This window comes from Ranitomeya variabilis, chromosome 6, assembly GCF_051348905.1.
Source record: "Ranitomeya variabilis isolate aRanVar5 chromosome 6, aRanVar5.hap1, whole genome shotgun sequence".
NCBI classification, from domain to species: domain Eukaryota; kingdom Metazoa; phylum Chordata; class Amphibia; order Anura; family Dendrobatidae; genus Ranitomeya; species Ranitomeya variabilis.
In genome coordinates this window covers 23,284,390-23,306,651 of record NC_135237.1, presented here as the reverse complement: position 1 = coordinate 23,306,651, position 22,262 = coordinate 23,284,390, and the positions used below count along the sequence as shown (strand labels likewise).

At 45.5% G+C, this 22,262-nt stretch overlaps 2 protein-coding genes across 8 annotated transcripts in view; one reads left to right on the top strand and one right to left on the bottom strand.

The window, feature by feature from the left end:
* Nucleotides 1-434: 434 nt before the first annotated feature.
* SYF2 (SYF2 pre-mRNA splicing factor) lies at nucleotides 435-8,492 on the bottom strand. Its single transcript, XM_077268064.1, has 7 exons — nucleotides 8,360-8,492; nucleotides 7,743-7,844; nucleotides 3,518-3,643; nucleotides 3,291-3,408; nucleotides 3,060-3,150; nucleotides 2,652-2,750; nucleotides 435-735 (listed from the first exon to the last, which is right to left on the bottom strand). The coding sequence occupies exons 1-7, from the start codon at nucleotides 8,390-8,392 to the stop codon at nucleotides 570-572; spliced, it is 735 nt and encodes a 244-aa protein (XP_077124179.1). The 5' UTR covers nucleotides 8,393-8,492; the 3' UTR covers nucleotides 435-569.
* Nucleotides 8,441-22,262, top strand: part of LRRC72 (leucine rich repeat containing 72) — a 49,141-nt gene continuing 35,319 nt past the window's right edge. For 5 of the 7 annotated variants that reach the window (XM_077268059.1, XM_077268058.1, XM_077268063.1 and 2 more), the window contains exons 1-4: nucleotides 8,441-8,540; nucleotides 11,954-12,027; nucleotides 19,226-19,295; nucleotides 20,906-20,987. In XM_077268059.1, the coding sequence (XP_077124174.1) occupies nucleotides 8,460-8,540; nucleotides 11,954-12,027; nucleotides 19,226-19,295; nucleotides 20,906-20,987 (307 nt within the window). In that variant the 5' untranslated portion in view covers nucleotides 8,441-8,459. Of the gene's footprint in view, nucleotides 8,575-11,953; nucleotides 12,028-19,225; nucleotides 19,296-20,905; nucleotides 20,988-22,262 lie in introns of those variants that run through there. The other 2 variants (XM_077268060.1, XM_077268062.1) reach the window with 2 other exon arrangements.

Genomic DNA, 22,262 nt, shown 5'->3' with positions numbered 1-22,262 from the left:
CCACCATCACTGCGTGTCACATTATGGTAGGAGGTCTTTATGGTTTATCCAGATGATATTTCTCAAAACTACAGAGGGGCAGCATTCATCTTTTTGTACAGCAGTGACCCCCTTACAAATCCTGCCATGCACTGCATACTTGTTAAGGATCCTACCGATGGTGGTGAAAGAGGCCTTCAGTTGTTTAGCGGTTACCTTGGGTTCCTTTGTGACCTTGCGGAGTAAAATAGGCCTTGCTCTTAGAGTGACCCATGTCGGTGGCCGCTCCTGTGGAGGGTAGTAATGGTGACGAGTACCCTCCATTTGTAAGCAATCTGTTTTGACTGTGTACTGATGACATTCACACTCGTGCAAGTCTTCATATGGAGTGCTCACCACCACCGCTGTGTATATATAAGGCGACACTTGTACAGCCATTGACTTTCTAGTCCTGGTTTCTCAGCAATACATTTATTATAGTCATTTCTGTATGTACAAAGCAGAAGAATATAGAAAACACAAGATAGTAATCTCCAAATGTCTTATAGGGGAACACAGGAGAGTGGCACCCACAGGACAGCGCCCGGCACCTACACGGCGGTGCCCCGCTCCAGGTTCTGTTTGATCTCGGCCGTGTACTTCCCATAAAACCTCTCCGCCTTCTTGTTGAATTTGGCGTTCCTCTCATTGATGTAATCGATATCAGCATCGTCGTTGTACGCGCGCCGACGGCTGTATTTCTCACGTTTCGCGATCCTGCAACACGAAGAGAAAGGAAAAAAAAAAAAAATAATTACACATGATTTTTTTTTTAATTGAACCTCACTGCAATCATTAATGTTAAAAAAAAAAAAAAAAAAAAAGTTTTCAAAAGGTGTCAGTATTTAGGAAATCATTAAACCCTTGAAGGCTATGTGCAAACGATGAGTATTTGGATGCATTTCTGCATCTGTTCGCAAAAAAAGTGCGTTTTTTTACAGCATTATTGCAGTTACATGTTTTGTTAGAAACATGTTTATTTCCTTTGCGTGTATTGGAACAATAAAAAAAAAAAAAATTAAAAAAAAAAAATTGACATAATTGCACCTTATTAAAAAAAAAAGAAAAGAAAAAAGTTCCCACGTATTTCTTCAGACGTTCCTGCTCACTGTGGTCAGGACAGGGAAAGAGCCGGGGAGGGGGCGTTTTTGTTTTTTTTTAAGATTTTTTTTTGGGTGCTTTTTTTTGTCTTCTATTTACTTAGTTGGGTTATAGATACTAGCATCAGGGCTTGATGTCAGCTGTGTCTTTGGACAATTCACAGCCGACAACACCAAGCTCCATTACCCCAATTACCACGACATCAGGAAAGAGCCGGGCACAGCGCAATATTTGCAGCGTTATGTGCCACTTCTGGGGCAGCTGTGGGCCGCTATGTGTAGGCTACGAAGGGCCCAATATCCATGGACCTTCCCAGCCTGAGGACATGAGCACGCAGATGCCTGCTTTACCTTTGCTGGTTATCAAAAATAAAGGGGGGGGGGGAGGAGTCTTTTTTTTTTTTTTTTTCATTTATTTAATCATAAAAAGCTCTGCACGGTGCACTATGTCAGGGGGGTTGTGCAATTATATGCCGGTCTCTATCTATTATATCTATTCCATGCATTGTTGTCTAAAAACACAGCAAATCCACAATAATTTTTAAGACGTGCATTTTTATAGAATTTTGGACTGACTTCTTTGAAATCAAAAGGTGAAAAAACGCTAAAAAAAAATTGTAATCCTGCAGATCTGGATCTACAAGTCACAAATACGCAATGTGTGCACAAGACTTCAGGATTCTCATTCGCTTTTCTGGCATCAGGAATCCCTTCAGATTTTGTGACAAATCCGAGCGGCAAAAAATGCAAAGTGTGCACATCGCCAAAAAATTGCCAAACTTGACCAGTGAACTACCGGTAATCCCTTTAGAATATACAGCCGCAGGGTAAGGAGATACCTCCTGTACTTTAACCATATAGCCTGTAATCCAAATTAATCTGAAGAAAGGGAAAAAAAAATCTAAGAAAATCTCAGGAATCTCTGTGGTTCAAGCAGGAGCATTGATATGTGTTACTGCCACAGTCCTAATTGCACAGTCAGTGTGATTACAGCATAATAACAGCACACAGCAGACTCCTACTTGCATCATACTATGACAATGCCAGTCATCAAGGAGTTAAAGATGCGGCAAGTGCTGCTCTTTACGCCTTACAATGTTTAGTGGGTTTGTCCCATGAAAAATAATGAACTGGAAGTCACACAGAACATGGAAAGGGGACATGGAAGCAACAGATCGTACTGAAGACATGGTGATCAGGTCACTGGGATGTGTATAAATCTACATGCAGGGAGCTCCCCCTAGTGGTGACTGCAGGATGGTAGAAACTAATCAATTCACATTATCTGTAGAAATGATGGTGATATTAAATGTATTCAGGTTTCTTATAGTAATGATTTATGTGATGCCAGAACTGAAGGCAATATAATCAGGGACACCACATGGTCACAGGGTGCACTCATTGGGATTCGCTCATGCTTTACTGATTAGTGTGGTGTTCTACAATCACAGACGGTGGAGAGGACAGTGGTAGCTCCTTGGTATCCAAATAATCTACAAGAGAGCAAATTCTAGGACAGAGATAAGCGCTTACTGTTTCTCAAGATCGGTAACCATTCTGTCGACACCATCCTTGGATGGGACGTGCGTTCCATGATAAAGACTGTTTGATGTGGGGTAGAAGAGGTCACCTCTGGAATAAATGAGAGCAAAATACAATTAATATATAACATATTACATTGTGTATAATAAATACAAGACTTATCCTGCATTACCTCCTGTATTATACTCCAGAGCTGCACTCACTATTCTGCTGGTGCAGTCACTGTGTACATACATTACATTACTGATACTGAGTTACATCCTGTATTATACACCAGAGCTGCACTCACTATTCTGCTGGTGCAGTCACTGTGTACATTACATTACTGATCCTGAGTTACCTCCTGTATTGTACTCCAGAGCTGCACTCACTATTCTGCTGGTGCATATCCATACTTACTGTTTGTCCCGCTCCCTCTCGTACTCCTCCATGTCCGGTTTGATCTGTCGTGTCAGTCTCTGGTACTGGCGCAGTTGTGCAGCTGCGTAATCTGTGAAGGACAGTAGGTTATGAAGGACCCCAGCACATGAGGCAACAGATCATAGGGGAGTCACAGTATCAGCCAATCAAATACTCTGATCCCTGCAATCCCATCTCAGACTGACAGTGCACCGACATGATGTTACTCACCTGAGAATCCCATATCCGGGTTCCTCTTCCTCTTCTTCCTCTCCCATCTCTCTGCATCGTCTGCGCTGATCTCCAGCAGCTTTGCCCTCTCGTAATCCACCCCGTTAGCTGCACATTCCTAGGTTATAGCAGAGAGTCAGAGGTGAGATATGATTTATCTGGGCTTTCTTGTTCCCGCATGAGGTCCAGGATCTCCCGGGCTCCTCCGTAACTGGATTCACGTTTACCTTCTTCCTTTCCTCCTCCTTCAGCTCCCACTCCAGCCGAGATTTCCGGGCCTCCCAGTTGCTGGGTAACTTCTGCCTCTTGTCCTCCTCCACCACCTCCTGGTGGTTCAGTTTCCGCGCTTCATTCTGAAAAATGAGCAAAGTCTTTAATTTTCACCACTTATGCATAGCAAAGACTGACAGGTCGCAGCATTGGGACGGGTTACAATTTCTGGATCGTTTCCTAGGTGTGTTAGGGTCAGCATGTTTAACCCTTTCCCAACATCCACCTTTTGCAAGATGGATGGGTGGCGGCTGTGTTATACAGCCAGCGCCTACCTCCAAGAGCAGCGATTGGAGTTAGATCTGTGAAAGAAAGATTGCCGCGCTAAGAGGCACTTACAGGTACATGTGTTATCCTGTGGGGGATGGTCAGGCTTGCGTAGTGGTTTGCTGCACAATGTCAGAGTGTGTCAGATGAGGGAGCGTCCTCCCAGAGTTGCAGCACCCCGTGGAGACGCTGATGGTTACAGCGGTTGGCCTCGGCCGATGGCACCGCTGTAGGAGTAGCGTGGTGAACGGGGGGCGTGGCTAAACGGTGACATCACCTGTCCGTGGATGACGGACGTGTGTGGGGGCCAATCCCGATGCGTTTCGAGGGAACCGTCCCTCTTTCTCAAGGTATGGCTCCTACAATGCTGTTGCTCATTTATATGTGTGCACGCCTCTCCTGCTGCTCAATCTAACTGCAACTGACACATTGTGCTGGACAGCTCTGAGCAAGCTTGATGTGGTTTTGTCACCCCTGCATTCCTATAATGTTCCATAGAGATGCTGGAACTGATAGATCTTATATGGACAAGCTTTTTTATTATTAAATATGTAAATGTGTATCTATATGAATTTATGTATCATTATTGCTTCTCAATGTGCCTATCCCTCGTTAAATAAACCTAATATAACTGCCAACTTAAAAAATCTAATCTTTATTGAAAATTGTGCACAAAAATATCCCCATAAAACCTACTTATTGAATTATAAAAGTTTTAAAAATTACAACAATTACTTTATGTAAAATATATCTGATAAAAACAAACTGCATTTCTAGTTTTCCTAATTGGACTGCATTAGTAAAAATCCAATAAATATCCCCCCCAAAAAAAAATAATTTTCCTCAATTACCCATCTGTTGCAAACTCATAAATCCTTATAGGGCATACAGTTCTATTTTTTTGATTTAACCCCTTGGGGCTAAACTGTTCAATATAACAATCCATTTAGATTCAGTGCGTGACATGCTCTTAATATAGTCACCCCCTCTAGGGTTTTTTGGGACAATTTGGATTCCGCAAAATGAAATTCCTACAATTGACAGCCCATGTTTGTCAGCAAAGTGTTGCAAAAGGGGATGTCGTGCGAATCCTTTCGAAATGTTGTCCAGATGTTCTTTAATTCTGTCTCTGAGTCGTCTTTTTGTACGGCCCAAATACAGTTTATCACATGGACACCTGATCAAATATATGACTCTCATAGAGTGGCAAGAGATACTTTCTTTAATATAAAACTCTCTAGTTTTGTCCATATTCCAAAATGATTTTTGCAACCGTTTTGGACATTTAATACGTATACAGCATGGACAGTTGCCACAATAGGTAAAGCTCCCCCCATAGAATTCTTACGGTTTTTACCTTAGGAATATTGGTGCCTAACCCCATTTTAGGAAACCACTACGCAAGCCTGACCATCCCCCACAGGATAACACATGTACCTGTAAGTGCCTCTTAAGGTACCGTCACACTAAGCGACGATGCAGCGATATAGACAACGATGCCGATCGCTGCAGCGTCGCTGTTTGGTCGCTAGAGAGCTGTCACACAGACAGCTCTCCAGCGACCAACGATGCCGAGGTCCCTGGGTAACCAGGGTAAACATCGGGTTGCTAAGCGCAGGGCTGCGCTTAGTAACCCGATGTTTACCCTGGTTACCAGCGTAAAATGTAAAAAAACAAACCGTACATACTCACCTTCGCGTCCCCCGGCGTCCGCTTCCTGCACTGACTGAGCGCCGGCCCTAACAGCAGAGCGGTGACGTCACCGCTGTGCTGTACTTTCACTTTCCGGCCGGCAGTCAGTCAGTGCAGGAAGGAAGCGGACGGCGGGGGACGCGAAGGTGAGTATGTACTGTTTGTTTTTTTACATTTTACACTGGTAACCAGGGTAAACATCGGGTTACTAAGTGCGGCCCTGCGCTTAGTAACCCGATATTTACCCTGGTTACCATTGTAAAACATCGCTGGTATCGTTGCTTTTGCTGTCAAACACAACGATACACGGCGATCTGACGACCAAATAAAGTTCTGAACTTTAATCAACGACCAGCGATATCACAGCAGGATCCTGATCGCTGCTGCGTGTCAAACACACCGATATCGCTATCCAGGACGATGCAACGTCACGGATCGCTAGCGATATCGTTTAGTGTGACGGTACCTTTAGCGCAGCAATCTTTCTTTCACCATTCATTCATTGTTTTCAAGGCAGTTTTACACAGCACATCTGCCAGATTGCCTGCTGCTTTGGCTTCAGGCACAGTGTGTATAGCGCCATTGTGATTTGTTTATCTAGTATTTGCATGGAGTTAGATCTGATCGCTGCCACTTAACTACTTAAATGCCGCTGTCAATCTCTCATAGCAGCTTATAATTGTGTGGTGCAATCCGAGAGAGGGTTTGTTGCAATGCCCTAAACAATGTGATCGGTAGATGGTGACGACGGTCTGCCACGGCAGCTGAGGTCCTGCTGAAGGTCCCCGCAGCCGCCATCAGTGCCACCCAGCACAAACATTTGTTATCACCGCATCCAGAAAAGTTTGATCTATGAAAATATATAAATGATTTAACCTGTAGGGTAAACGGTGTAAACAAAATATAGCAAACGTCAAAACTAATATTCTTTGGCGGCTTCAACCTTACAAAAAAAAAAGTTGTATGTACTGAAAAATGTTAACAATAGCAACGACAACTCGCTGTGCAACAGAAAAAAAAAAACAAAACAAAAAGTCCTCAAACGGTACCAACAATAAAAAAAAAAAAAAAAAAAAAAAAAGTAAAGGTTATGGGACTCAGAGTGGTGACAACATTTTTAAAGCACTAGAAATATATATATATATATATATATATATATATATATATACATACATACATACATATACATATATATATATATATATATATATATATATATATATATATATATATATATATATATATATATATATATATATATATACATACATACATGCTGGGATAATCAGATCACCAGGATACTTGCACTGCACAATAAATTATCCTCATTCAGAACATTATAAGGTATAGTGAAAAATGTAGTTCTATAAAAATACAGCAAAAAAACAAAAAAAAAAAAACAACAACACAAGTCCTAGTGAAAAATAAGGCAGTTCGGAGTCTTTGAAAAAAAAAAAAAACCACGCAAACACAAAAATGAAAATTGGACTAGTCAGGAAGGGTTAACACAGGGTGTTCTCCTGAAGGCAGCCTTAGTCCATGTGTCCTATAAGGAGCACTTCGCTCATTGTTCTCACACTTCACAGACAGCCGGGCTGAAGTCAGCGACTTTCTAATATACTCTCTCGTTTCAAAATTTCTGCTTACAGTCAAAAATAAACATTCTGCTTTACATCGAGAGACCTGCTGAGACCCAACACCTATCACAGCCGAGGGTCTGACATCCAGACGTGACAACGGTCTGGTATTTGGGAAGATGCATTTTACCTGCACTGATACATTGTAACAAACTAAGAGAGACAAATTATAAAGTTTCTGTCATCAACTCAGTGTTCATTCTACCCAGCAATGAAGACTTGAGTGATGTGGGACAGACCAGGCTCCGGCCCCAGAGATGCACGGGGCCCCGTCCCCCCGGGCTCCGGCCCCAGAGATGCACGGGGCCCCGTCCCCCCGGGCTCCGGCTCCAGAGATGCACGGGGCCCCGTCCCCCCGGGCTCCGGCTCCAGAGATGCACGGGGCCCCGTCCCCCCGGGCTCCGGCCCCAGAGATGCACGGGGCCCCGTCCCCCCGGGCTCCGGCCCCAGAGATGCACGGGGCCCCGTCCCCCCGGGCTCCGGCCCCAGAGATGCACGGGGCCCCGTCCCCCCGGGCTCCGGCCCCAGAGATGTACGGGCCCCGTCCCCCCGGGCTCCTGACTTATTGTCACACACGACCTCTCACCCTTTTCAGGTGCAGCTCCCGGAACTTTCTCAGACGTTCCTCCCGTTTCTGTGTGGCCGGATCTTCCGCTGATGTCGTCGGCTCCTCGTCCTCTGAAGAAGACTGTGAATTATTAAAGAGCAAATTATTAATCACAATGACACCATGAACAGCGCAGGAGAGGACTACTGCTCCCTGTTATCAGTTATCAGCCACACACTGGGGGGGGGGGGGGGTGACTGGGGAAATGCAAAAAAAAAGTGCGAACTCCCCCCAGCCCCAAACCAAGAGACCCTGTGATCTGCAGAAGAACTACAAGACCCAGCACAGCCCAACAGAGATAATGAATAGCAACCCCCCCCCCAGAACTGCAATGAACTACAAGTCTCAGCACATTTGAACAGACCTCACACATAGAAGCTACAAGTTCCAGAATAACTAAAACCACACTGATGAAGTACAAGTCTCAGCATATCCCCAGAGCCCTCACTGAAGAGCTACAAGTCTCAGCAGGCCTTCCAGAGAACGCAACCATCCACTACAGAGACGTCACACATCAGCCTGTAGGAGGTCTGGCCTCAGCTTAGGACCTGCTGGGTGTTATAGTCCTCCGGGCCCCACCTCGCCCCTCTTCTCACCCGCTCTCTCTCTTCCGCTGCTTCAGTCGCCATCTTGATGTTATAAACAGTAAACTTCCGCCCTCACTGCGTTTAGCGGCCGCGACCGACGGACGTGCGTATGACGTACTTCCGGCGCATCACAGAGTCCCCGCCCCTAAGGTGTCTCCTAGCAACAGGAGAAGCCAACATGGCGGCCAGGGTGAGTGAGATCTGAGAACAGCAGCGCCGCGGAGGAGAGTCTGACAGTCCGGACACTGCAAGGATAATCCGGCAGCTCCAGGAATTAACATGTCCGCTTGTTATCAAACTATGCAGTATTACACCAGACCCCCAAACTAATAGACCTCCAGACCCCCATCACTGATACAACTAATACAGACCCGAGACAAGACCCCTCAACACTGATACAGACCCCCCAGCACTGAAGCAAACCCCAGAGGAGACCCCCAACACTGATACAGACCTGAAACCAGACCCCCAACACTGATACAGACCCCAGACCAGACCCCCAACACTGATACAGACCCCCCAGCACTGATACAGACCCCAAACCAGACCCCCAACACTGATACAGACCCCAAACCAGACCCCCAACACTGATACAGACCCCCCAGCACTGAAGCAAACCCCAGACGAGACCCCCAAACTAATAGACCCCAAACCGGACCCCCAACACTGATACAGACCCCAAACCAGACCCCCAACACTGATACAGACCCCAAACCGGACCCCCAACACTGATACAGACCCCAAACCGGACCCCCAACACTAATACAGACCCCAGACCAGACCCCCAACACTGAAACAGACCCCAACACTGATACAGACCCCAACACTGATACAGACCCCAAACCAGACCCCCAACACTGATACAGACCCCTCAGCACTGAAGCAAACCCCAGACGAGACCCCCAAACTAATAGACCTCAAACCAGACCCCAACACTGATACAGACCCCAAACCAGACCCCCAGCACTGATACAGACCCCAGACAAGACCCCCAGCACTGATACAGACCCCAAACCGGACCCCCAACACTGATACAGACCCCAGACAAGACCCCCAGCACTGATACAGATGCCAGACAAGACCCCCAGCACTGATACAGACCCCAAACCGGACCCCCAACACTGATACAGACCCCAGACCAGACCCCCAGCACTGATACAGACCCCAGACAAGACCCCCAGCACTGATACAGACCCCAAACCGGACCCCCAACACTGATACAGACCCCAGACAAGACCCCCAGCACTGATACAGATCCCAAACCGGACCCCCAACACTGATACAGACCCCCCAGCACTGAAGCAAACCCCAGACGAGACCCCCAAACTAATAGACCCCAAACCAGACCCCCAACATACAGACCCCAAACCGGACCCCCAACACTGATACAGACCCCAAACCAGACCCCCAACACTGATACAGACCCCAACACTGATACAGACCCCCCAGCACTGAAGCAAACCCCAGACGAGACCCCCAAACTAATAGACCCCAAACCAGACCCCCAACACTGATACAGACCCCAAACCAGACCCCCAACACTGATACAGACCCCAAACCGGACCCCCAACACTGATACAGACCCCAAACCGGACCCCCAACACTGATACCCCAGACCAGACCCCCAACACTGAAACAGACCCCAACACTGATACAGACCCCAAACCAGACCCCCAACACTGATACAGACCCCTCAGCACTGAATCAAACCCCAGACGAGACCCCCAAACTAATAGACCTCAAACCAGACCCCAACACTGATACAGACCCCAAACCAGACCCCCAGCACTGATACAGACCCCAAACCAGACCCTCAACACTGATACAGACCCCAGACCAGACCCCCAACACTGAAACAGACCCCAACACTGATACAGACCCCAAACCAGACCCCCAACACTGATACAGACCCCTCAGCACTGAAGCAAACCCCAGACGAGACCCCCAAACTAATAGACCTCAAACCAGACCCCAATACTGATACAGACCCCAAACCAGACCCCCAGCACTGATACAGACCCCAAACCAGACCCCCAACACTGATACAGACCCCAGACCAGACCCCAGCACTGATACAGACCCCAGACAAGACCCCCAGCACTGATACAGACCCCAAACCGGACCCCCAACACTGATACAGACCCCAGACAAGACCCCCAGCACTGATACAGACCCCAAACCGGACCCCCAACACTGATACAGACCCCCCAGCACTGAAGCAAACCCCAGACGAGACCCCCAAACTAATAGACCCCAAACCAGACCCCCAACACTGATACAGACCCCAAACCAGACCCCCAACACTGATACAGACCCCAAACCGGACCACCAACACTGATACAGACCCCAGACCAGACCCCCAACACTGAAACAGACCCCAACACTGATACAGACCCCAAACCAGACCCCCAGCACTGATACAGACCCCAACCCATACCTCCCCAGCGCTGATGCAGATTCCCCAACACTAATACAGACCCCCAGACCAGACCCCTCCAATACCGATACAGACCCCAGACCTTCCATACATAAACACAGACCTGAGTCTGAGACCCCCAACCTAACAGATTTCAGCCCCCAAACAAACAACTAAAACAAACCCCCGACCAGACTTCCAACAATAACACAGACAACGAACCAGACCCCCCCCCCCCTAGAAAAAAAACTAGTGCAGCCCTAATACCAGACCCCCAAAATAACCCACCTAACAAGTCACATCTGCGCCCTGAACGCTGTGATGTCTGCACTGAGTGACGTTGGATCTGCATTTCTGCGGTGGAAGATGAGATAAACCATAAAGGTGCTCACAGCATAAATTGGCCGATTGTTTGAGCCCAACAGCCAGCGACAAGGCGCAGCCCCCCTGTTGGGACCCTAACATGATGCCTGTCCCGGGCTAAGAGCCTACAACTATAAGGGCAGGTAGGATCTAGTCTTAGGCTGATGGGGGGAGTAGTGCTCAGTCAGGGGCGTGTGCTGCAAATATCAAAAAACTGACCGCACTTCAAAGCAGAAAAAGACAAGTGTGAACAGATGCAAAGAGAACCACCTATAGACCAAAGTAAAGCTGCGCTCGGGAACGCCATGGCATGAAATCACTGAATATATGGAACTGGAAACTACTGCTGTAGAAAGTAGGTAAAACAATGAAGGGACTTAGCGCATAAAATGGCCTAAACCAATACGGACCCCATAATCCTAGAAACACGTAGGGACATGAGCCGTAGGTAGAAAATCACAAAACATATAAAATAGCATAAAATGGAGAGTATCAAACACTAATACAGACCCCTACACTAATACAGACCCCTGATCTGTCCCCCAACACTAATACAGACCACAGACCCCCAAAAGCTAATATAGACCCCTGATCTGTCCCCCAACACTAATACTCCAGACATGACCCCTAAACTAATACAGACCCCCAAAAGCTAATACAATCTTCAGGATTGCCGCCATAAACTAGTACAGAGCGGAGCCCTACAGAGGTCAGCCTCATGTCTGTATCACCCACTTATTCTGTGTCTGCAGCGTTACTGGTGAATATTTTTGGAATTTGTGTGAGGAGAATAATGGCCGGATAATAATAATGTGTTTCTATAGATCATTCAGGAGCAAATCCACAAGTGCGGCTACAAGACCGACGGAGATGTGTGTGAGCTGTACCTGGGGAGACGGTACGTACCCCGATATGTGTATATGGGACGTACCCCCAACATGTGTATACAGGACGTACCCCCGATATGTGTATACAGGACGTACCCCCGATGTGTGTATACAGGACGTACCCCCCATTATATGTATACCGGACGTACCCCCGATACGTGTATACAGGACGTACCTCCGACATGTGTATATAGGACGTACCCCCCGATATGTGTATACAGGACGTACCCCCGATATGTGTATACGGGACGTACCCCCGATATGTGTATACAGGACGTACCCCCCGATATGTGTATACAGGACGTACCCCCGATATGTGTATACAGGACGTACCCCCGATGTGTGTATACAGGACGTACCCCCCATTATATGTATACCGGACGTACCCCCGATACGTGTATACAGGACGTACCTCCGACATGTGTATATATGACGTACCCCCGATATGTGTATACAGGACGTACCCCCGATATGTGTATACAGGACGTACCCCCGATATGTGTATACGGGACGTACCCCCGATATGTGTATACAGGACGTACCCCCCGAAATGTGTATACAGGACGTACCCCCCGATATGTGTATACAGGACGTACCCCCGATATGTGTATACAGGACGTACCCCCGATATGTGTATACAGGACGTACCCCCCGATATGTGTATACAGGACGTACCCCCGATATGTGTATACAGGACGTACCCCCGATGTGTGTATACAGGACGTACCCCCCATTATATGTATACCGGACGTACCCCCGATACGTGTATACAGGACGTACCTCCGACATGTGTATATATGACGTACCCCCGATATGTGTATACAGGACGTACCCCCGATATGTGTATACAGGACGTACCCCCGATATGTGTATACGGGACGTACCCCCGATATGTGTATACAGGACGTACCCCCCGAAATGTGTATACAGGACGTACCCCCCGATATGTGTATACAGGACGTACCCCCGATATGTGTATACAGGACGTACCCCCGATATGTGTATACGGGACGTACCCCCGATATGTGTATACAGGACGTACCCCCCGATATGTGTATACAGGACGTACCCCCGATGTGTGTATACAGGACGTACCCCCCATTATATGTATACCGGACGTACCCCCGATACGTGTATACAGGACGTACCTCCGACATGTGTATATAGGACGTACCCCCGATATGTGTATACAGGACGTACCCCCGATATGTGTATACAGGACGTACCCCCGATATGTGTATACGGGACGTACCCCCGATATGTGTATACAGGACGTACCCCCCGAAATGTGTATACAGGACGTACCCCCCGATATGTGTATACAGGACGTACCCCCGATATGTGTATACAGGACGTACCCCCGATATGTGTGTACAGGACGTACCCCCGATATGTGTATACAGGACGTACCCCCGATATGTGTATACAGGACGTACCCCCGTAATGTGTATACAGGACGTACCCCCGATATGTGTGTACAGGACGTACCCCCCGAAATGTGTATACAGGACGTACCCCCCGATATGTGTATACAGGACATACCCCCCGATATGTGTATACAGGACGTACCCCCGATATGTGTGTACAGGACGTACCCCCGATATGTGTATACAGGACGTACCCCCGATATGTGTATACAGGACGTACCCCCCGTAATGTGTATACAGGACGTACCCCCGATATGTATATAGAGTATGGACCCCCAATACATGTATTTATATATTTTTGTATCTACAGTACAGACCAAAAGTTTGGACACACCTCATTTAAAGATTTTTCTGTATTTCCATGACTATGAAAATTGAACTTTCACACTGAAGGCATCAAAACTATGAATTAACACGTGTGGAATTATATACTTAACAAAAAAGTGTGAAACAACTGAAATTATGTCTTATATTCTAGGTTCTTCAAAGTAGCCACCTTTTGCTTTGATGACTGCTTTTCACACTCTTGGCATGCTCTTGATGAGCTTCTAGAGGTAGTCACTGGGAATGGTCTTCACTTCACAGGTGTGCCCTGTCAGGTTTAATAAGTGGGATTTCTTGCCTTATAAATGGGGTTGGGGCCATCAGTTGTGTTGAGCAGAAGTCTGGTGGATACACAGCTGATAGTCCTACTGAATAGACTGTTAGAATTTGTATTATGGCAAGAAAAAAGCAGCTAAGTAAAGAAAAACGCGTGGCCATCATTACTTTAAGAAATGAAGGTCAGTCAGTGCGAAAAATTGGGAAAACTTTGAATGTCTCCCCACGTGCAGTGGCAAAAACCATCAAGCGCTACAAAGAAACTGGCTCACATGAGGACTGCCCCAGGAAAGGAAGACCAAGAGTCACCTCTGCTTCTGAGGATAAGTTTATCCGAGTCACCAGCCTCAGAAATCGCAGGTTAACAGCAGCTCAGATTAGAGACCAGGTCAATGCCACACAGAGTTCTAGCAGCAGACACATCTCTACAACAACTGTTAAGAGGAGACTTTGTGCAGCAGGCCTTCATGGTAAAATAGCTGCTAGGAGACCACTGCTAAGGACAGGCAACAAGCAGAAGAGACTTGTTTGGGCTAAAGAACACAAGGAATGGACATTAGACCAGTGGAAATCTGTGCTGTAGTCTGATGAGTCCAAATGTGAGATCTTTGGTTCCAACCACCGTGTCTTTGTGCGAATCAGAAAAGGTGAACGGACGCACTCTACATGCCTGGTTCCCACCGTGAAGCATGGAGGAGGAGGTGTGGTGGTGTGGGGGGCTTTGCTGGTGACACTGTTGGGGATGTATTAAAAATTGAAAAATATTTAGAATTGAGAGTCCTCAGTGGTTGATACCTTTTAATGGCTAACTGAAAAGATGATAACAAATTGCAGCTTTTGAGACTACACAGGTCTCTTCATCAGGCAAAGACTAAAACAAATTCTGAAGAATCACATATTTATGCACAACATAGCACAGAAAAAACAAACAAAAAAAACCATGGATAAGACAGGTGACATGAAGCAGAATTACCATGAGTGATAAACAGTTATGTCCATAAATATTGGACCAGTTCTTAGATAAGGAATGTTTTATTGTCCTCTGATTGGGGTCTGGTTCTTTTGTGATGACCCCTCATAGTCTGAGGGGCAAGTTCCTTAGTTGATGTAAAAAGACATAAATCCATTCATTCCTGCACTAAGGCTGTCAAAGGTCGTCATCAGTTTATATTCCCAGACTCTCCTGTCTTTCTGCGATTTGAAGTTACCTTTTAACACCAGTAATTTCATGTCCATAATGTTATGATTTGGGAGACAAAAATGTATTGCCACAGGTAGATCCATTCTTTTTTCTCTTATTGTGTGGCGGTGAGAATTCATTCTTGTTCTAAGCTTTTGCCCTGTCTCCCCCACATACAGACCCCCAGTTGGACATTTAGTACAAATAATTAGGTACACCACATTAGAAGTGACGCAGCTGAAAGTACCTGGTATCTTGCCCCTCAGACTATGAGGGGTCATCACAACAGAACCAGACCCCAATCAGAGGACAATAAAACATTCCTTATCTAAGAACTGGTCCAATATTTATGGACATAACTGTTTATCACTCATGGTAATTCTGCTTCATGTTACCTGTCTTATCCATGGTTTGGTTTTTTTTTGTTTTGTTTTTCTGTGCTATGTTGTGCATAAATATTGAAGGCATACTGAACCAGCATGGCTACCACAGCATCTTGCAGCGGCATGCTATTCCATCCGATTTGCGTTTAGTTGGACCATCATTTATTTTTCAACAGGACAATGACCCCAAACACACCTCCAGACTGTGTAAGGGCTATTTGACCAAGAAGGAGAGTGATGGGGTGCTACGCCAGATGACCTGGCCTCCACAGTCACCAGACCTGAACCCAATCGAGATGGTTTGGGGTGAGCTGGACCGCAGAGTGAAGGCAAAAGGGCCAACAAGTGCTAAGCATCTCTGAGAACTCCTTCAAGATTGTTGGAAGACCATTCCCGGTGACTACCTCTTGAAGCTCATCAAGAGAATGCCAAGAGTGTGCAAAGCAGTCATCAAAGCAAAAGGTGGCTACTTTGAAGAACCTAGAATATAAGACATAATTTCAGTTGTTTCACACTTTTTTGTTAAAGGGAACCTGTCACCCCAAAATCGACGATGAGCTAAGCCCACCAGCATCAGGGGCTTATCTACAACATTCTGTAATGCTGTAGATAACCCCCCGATGTATCCTGAAAGATAAGAAAAAGAGGCTAGATTATACTCACCCAGGGGCGGTCCCGCTGCGGTGGGCGTTGCGATCCGGTCCGGGGCCTCCCATCTTCTTATGATGACGTCCTCTTCTTGTCTTCACGCTGTGGCTCCGGCTCCGGCGTACTTTATCCTCCCTGTTGAGGGCAGAGCAAAGTACTGCAGTGCGCAGGAAAGGTCAGAGAGGCCCAGCGCCTGCGCACTGAGTACTTTGCTCTGCCCTCAACAGGGAGGATAAAGTACGCCGGAGCCAGAGCGTGAAGGCAAGAAGGGGACGTCATCGTAAGAAGATGGGAGGCCCCGGACCGGACCGCAACGCCCATCGGATCGCAGTGGGACCGCCCCTGAGTGAGTATAATCTAACCTCTTTTTCTCATCTTTCAGGATACATCGGGGGGCTTATCTACAGCATTACAGAATGCTGTAGATAAGCCCCTGATGCTGGTGGGCTTAGCTCATCGTCGATTTTGGGGGTGACAGGTTCCGTTTAAGTATATAATTCCACATGGGTTAATTTATAGTTTTGATGCCTTCAGTGTGAATGTACAATTTTCATAGTCATGAAAATACAGAAAAATCTTTAAATGAGAAGGTGTGTCCAAAGTTTTGGTCTGTCCTGTATCTGACTATTTGTCTGTTCTTTCTCTATACAGTTTGGTTCAGAAATATTTGGCCAGTGAGGGAATCTTCGTGATTTCAGCTCTGCAGGCCACAGTTTTGGATGTGAAATGAAACAACTGAAATGTAATTGAAGTGGAGACTTTCAGGTTTAATGAAAGGGGTTGAAGAAATATATCCTGTGAAATATTTAGGAATTGCAGCCATTTTTCTACAAAGCTGCCTCATTTCAGGGGCTCAAAAGTAATTGGACAAATTCACTTTATCACAGATAAAATGTTCATGATTAATACTTTAAAGAGAATCCAGCAATTTGCAGCAATGATGACCTGAAGTCTGGAGGCAATGGATGTCACCATCCCTGGTGTCTTCTGGTGTGAGGCTTTGCAGACAATGATGGCCTGATGTCTGGTGCCATGGACGTCACCATCGCTGGTGTCCTCTGGTCTGAGGCTTTGTAGCAATGACTACCTGAAGTCTGGAGACCATGGACGTCACCATCGCTGGTGTGAGGCTTTGTAGCAATGACGGCCTGAAGTCTGGAGGCCATGGACGTCACCGTCGCTGGTTTCCTCTTGGGTGAGGCTTTGTAGCAATGACGGCTTGAAGTCTGGAGGCCATGGACGTCGCCATCGCTGGTTTTCTCTTGGGTAAGGCTTTGTAGACGATGACGGCCTAAAGTCAGGAGGCCATGGACGTCACCATCACTGGTTTCCTCTTGGGTGAGGCTTTGTAGCAATGATGGCCTGAAGTCTGGAGACCATGGACGTCACCATCGCTGGTGGTAGGCTTTGTAGCAATGACGGCCTGAAGTCAGGAGACCATGGATGTCACCATCGTTGTGTTTCCTCTTCTATGAGGCTTTGCCACCTTTACTGAAGTGACTTCAGTTCTCACTTGTTTGTGGCCTTTCTGCCTTCAGTTTTGTCTTCTTCCTATGAAATGTGGCTCCATGGGCTGAGATCTGGGGAGGCACCGACTTCATGGAGAGTATTCTTCACTTGGAGGATGTTGTTAAGGAGTTTTTCTTCACAATGGAAAGGATTCTGGAACCATCCACCGCTGTTGTCTTCTGTGCCTTTTTGAGTTCCCAATCTCACCAGTGAACTCTTTTTTTGTAGAATTTACCAAACTGTTGACTTGGCCACTCCTAATATTTCTGCTATCTCTCTGATGGATTTCTTCTTTTTTTCAGCCTAATGATGGTCTGTTTTACTCCCACTGAGAGCACCTTTGTCCACACATTGTGAGATTAGAGCAACAGTTTCCAAATGCAAATGCCACATCTGGAATAAGCTCCAGACCTTTTACCTGATTAATTGATGATGATTTAATGCGGAAATAATCCATGAAGCCCATTACAGAGCTTTTAAAATAATTGTCCAATTATTTTTGGTCCCTTTAAAAAAGGGAGCTACTTATTAAAGATTTGTAATTCCTAAACCCTTACTCCAATTAGGAAGTGAATCCCTCAGATTAAAGCTAAGAGTCTGCACTTTAAACTCAGATTATTTATAATTGGACCTTGAATTGGCTTTGGTTATCAGCTAACATGTCAAAACTTGTATCACTTGCATCTATTATCTATCTATCTAGCTATACAAAAAACCTGACCAGCACCTCTAAAGTGTGAATAGGTGCAAGCTGTAGTGACTGAAAAATATGTATAAAAAAGCACAGCAGCACTCTGCGAATGCCAAGACATATAGTACTGGAGGGCAGATATGTATCACTGAGGTTGTTAGCTTCAGTGATATGAACCTAGGAAAACGATCCAGGACACTAAGTGCTGAGATGAGTTAATCGGCCATGTTTCCTGCTAGGTTGAGTGAACAGCTGTAGAGTGGGTGGGAGGCTGTTCACCATATCTCCACCCCAGGGTGCAATCCAGAGGATAAATACACAGTCTTCTGGCTCATTCAGTGTGGAGTGGGCCTGGAGGTGAAAGCTCCAGAACCATGTTTTCATGATAATGAAAGCTGAACATTTTGTTCTTTGTCCCTGAGTGGAAGGTTCCCCACAGCAACACGGACTGTGCCATACATTATATAATTTTTTCCCATTAGGCCTGAAAGGCCATGTTTGTTTTGCTAATGCTGCACTGGTTTATGCAGTACCTTTAATAAACCAGTATAATATTTAAAGAGACAGAGAGCTTCTACCTCTATCTGCAGCCAAGAGAGCCGATCTAGCACAGTATTATCTATCTATCTATCTATCTATGTATCTATCATTTATTTATCTATTGTACAGGCTGCGGCTCCCTGGTTGGGGCAGTCATCTCTTTAATCCGCGGTGTCTGTAGTGTTATGTATCTGTTACATTCCTATTACTAGTTTATTCTTCTCTGTACAGGGGGCTGCAGGACGTCTGCGACATGTCGAGGTTTCGCTTACTAAAATACTTGTGGCTTAACCATAACAAGGTAATGAATAAATAAATCCGTCCGTTCCACTATGCTCCCTCAACTTAGGGGAAGTGAACAGAAAAAGCACATTTCACCAAATGTAGATAAAAAAAATAATATTTTTATTACAAATTTCTTTAAAAATAACCTCAACAGAGTAAAAACACAAATCAAGACCTCAGATGTGAGAGACACCTGGCTAGAGAATCCTTTAAACATTTATAATAAGATATCATATTGCAATATAGCATTGCAATAGATTCTATTAGAGGAATGTGTGGATTACTGAATGTGTGGATTCGGTGCCGTGTCCCTCCACCCTGAAGCGCGTTTCTTATGCACTTCTTCAGAGGCCACGCGCGTTGAGGTGGAGGGACACACACTGAATCCACACATTCAGTAAGTATTACTAGAGCGGTTTCCATAACCATTATAGGCTTTTTAGCCAATTGTTCAGCCACCGTGACTAGTGATTGGGGGACACGGAGTGTGATAGTAAGCAAGGATATTTATCTGGCTAAGTGTACTCACATGTGGCCCGGAAATGACCCGATAGCACGATTTTCTGGGTCAGTCCAATTACGGCGATACCAAACTTGTCCAGTTATTTTTTATTAATAAGGTGGTGAAATAAAAAAATCAGAAATAAAAAAAATTAAAAGATTGGTGTCGCCATTTTCTGAGATTTGTGACTTCATTATTCTTCTGACAATGGCTTGATCTTTTCGGTGGCGAGCTGAAGTTTTTACTAACACTATTACGGGTTATATACATTTTGATAATTTTCTATGCATTTTTTTAAGGGAGTGTGGAGACCGAAAAACATGAATTCTGGCATTTCGATTTCTTTTCACACTATTTACCATTTAGATTAATACATTTTATATTTTGAGGTGAGTTTACGCACGGAGCGATACCAAATAACTTTTTTTTTTTTTTAATGAGATTAAAAGGGGGTGATTTTAATTTTTTATTATTTTTAAATTTTATATTAGTAATTAAGTAATTTTTTTTTTTTTTGTTATATTTTTAGCTTTTCACTGTTTTACTGAGCCTCCATGAAGCTTGAATATGGCAACCCATTGGTTCTCTGTTATTATATCATCAAGGTGCGGCAATGGGCTGCACGAACCCCACGCTACCAGGATTGCACGGTTTCACTGCTGATGTCAGTGATTGACAGCAGCATTTAAGGGGTTTACAGCAGTGATTAGATTTTGATTTACAGAGGGAATAGGCACCAAAAATGTATATTTGCTTTTGCTGCTGCTACCTGGCATTGAGTGTATATTTTTCTCTGGGTTCTGACATGTCAAGACCCTTGAAGACAAAGCTAAAGGATTATGGCGCATTATAACTCCATCGCCTGCTGATCTATAATGCTCTAGTCAGTGGGGGTCCCAGCAGTGAGAATGGAGCGTCAGTGCGCACGTCCGACCGCTGCTATGTTCATTCTCTGGGTTTCCTGGAAGAAGCTCTGGGCATTGCCACTTCATGCTCATAGGGGTTTATAGAGGCCCATTCTGCCGATCGGTGAAGGCCCCAGCAGGCAGACCCCACTAATCTATAATTTATAACCTGGATAGCTGAAGACTTCATTTCATCAGACGTTTTCACCTTTATTTCAGATATCAAAGGTGAATTTTCTAGGCAGTAATTTCCGACTGACGGAGTTATATCTGAACAGCAATGAACTCTGTGACATTACAGGTACGAATCCACAGGAGCGATCGCCAAATACTGATACCGGATGTACCCCAGGATCAGTAATGTATGTACACAGTGACTGCACCAGCAGAATAGTGAGTGCAGCTCTGGGGTATAATACAGGAGGTAACTCAGGATCAGTAGTGTAATGTATGTACACAGTGACTGCACCAGCAGAATAGTGAGTGCAGCTCTGGGGTATAATACAGGATGTAACTCAGGATCAGTAATGTATGTACACAGTGACTGCTCCAGCAGAATAGTGAGTGCAGCTCTGGAGTATAATACAGGATGTAACTCAGGATCAGTAATGTAATGTATGTACACAGTGACTGCTCCAGCAGAATAGTGAGTGCAGCTCTGGGGTATAATACAGGATGTACCCCAGGATCAGTAATGTATGTACACAGTGATACAATAGAATAGTGAGTGCAGCTCTGGAGTATAATACAGGATGTAACTCAGGATCAGTAATGTAATGTATGTACACAGTGACTGCACCAGCAGAATAGTGAGTGCAGCTCTGGAGTATAATACAGGATGTAACTCCGGATCAGTAATGTAATGTATGTACACAGTGACTGCACCAGCAGAATAGTGAGTGCAGCTCTGGGGTATAATACAGGATGTAACTCAGGATCAGTAATGTAATGTATGTACACAGTGACTGCACCAGCAGAATAGTGAGTGCAGCTCTGGAGTATAATACAGGATGTAACTCCGGATCAGTAATGTAATGTATGTACACAGTGACTGCACCAGCAGAATAGTGAGTGCAGCTCTGGAGTATAATACAGGATGTAACTCAGGATCAGTAATGTAATGTATGTACACAGTGACTGCACCAGCAGAATAGTGAGTGCAGCTCTGGGGTATAATACAGGATGTAACTCAGGATCAGTAATGTAATGTATGTACACAGTGACTGCACCAGCAGAACAGTGAGTGCAGCTCTGGGGTATATAATACAGGATGTAACTCAGGATCAGTAATGTAATGTATGTACACAGTGACTGCACCAGCAGAATAGTGAGTGCAGCTCTGGGGTGTAATACAGGATGTAACTCAGGATCAGTAATGTAATGTATGTACACAGTGACTGCACCAGCAGAATAGTGAGTGCAGCTCTGGGGTATAATACAGGATGTAACTCAGGATCAGTAATGTAATGTATGTACACAGTGACTGCACCAGCAGAATAGTGAGTGCAGCTCTGGGGTATAATACAGGATGTAACTCAGGATCAGTAATGTAATGTATGTACACAGTGACTGCACC

Excerpts from the sequence above, each read along its gene's own strand:
- SYF2 (XM_077268064.1), bottom strand. The coding sequence starts at position 8,392 with ATGGCGACTGAAGCAGCGGAAGAGAGAGAGCGG. Across the intron at positions 3,409-3,517 it reads AGGAGGAGGAAAGGAAGAAG|GAATGTGCAGCTAACGGGGT; the intron begins GTAAACGTGAAT and ends GCTATAACCTAG. Across the intron at positions 736-2,651 it reads GTTACCGATCTTGAGAAACA|GATCGCGAAACGTGAGAAAT; the intron begins GTAAGCGCTTAT and ends TTCGTGTTGCAG.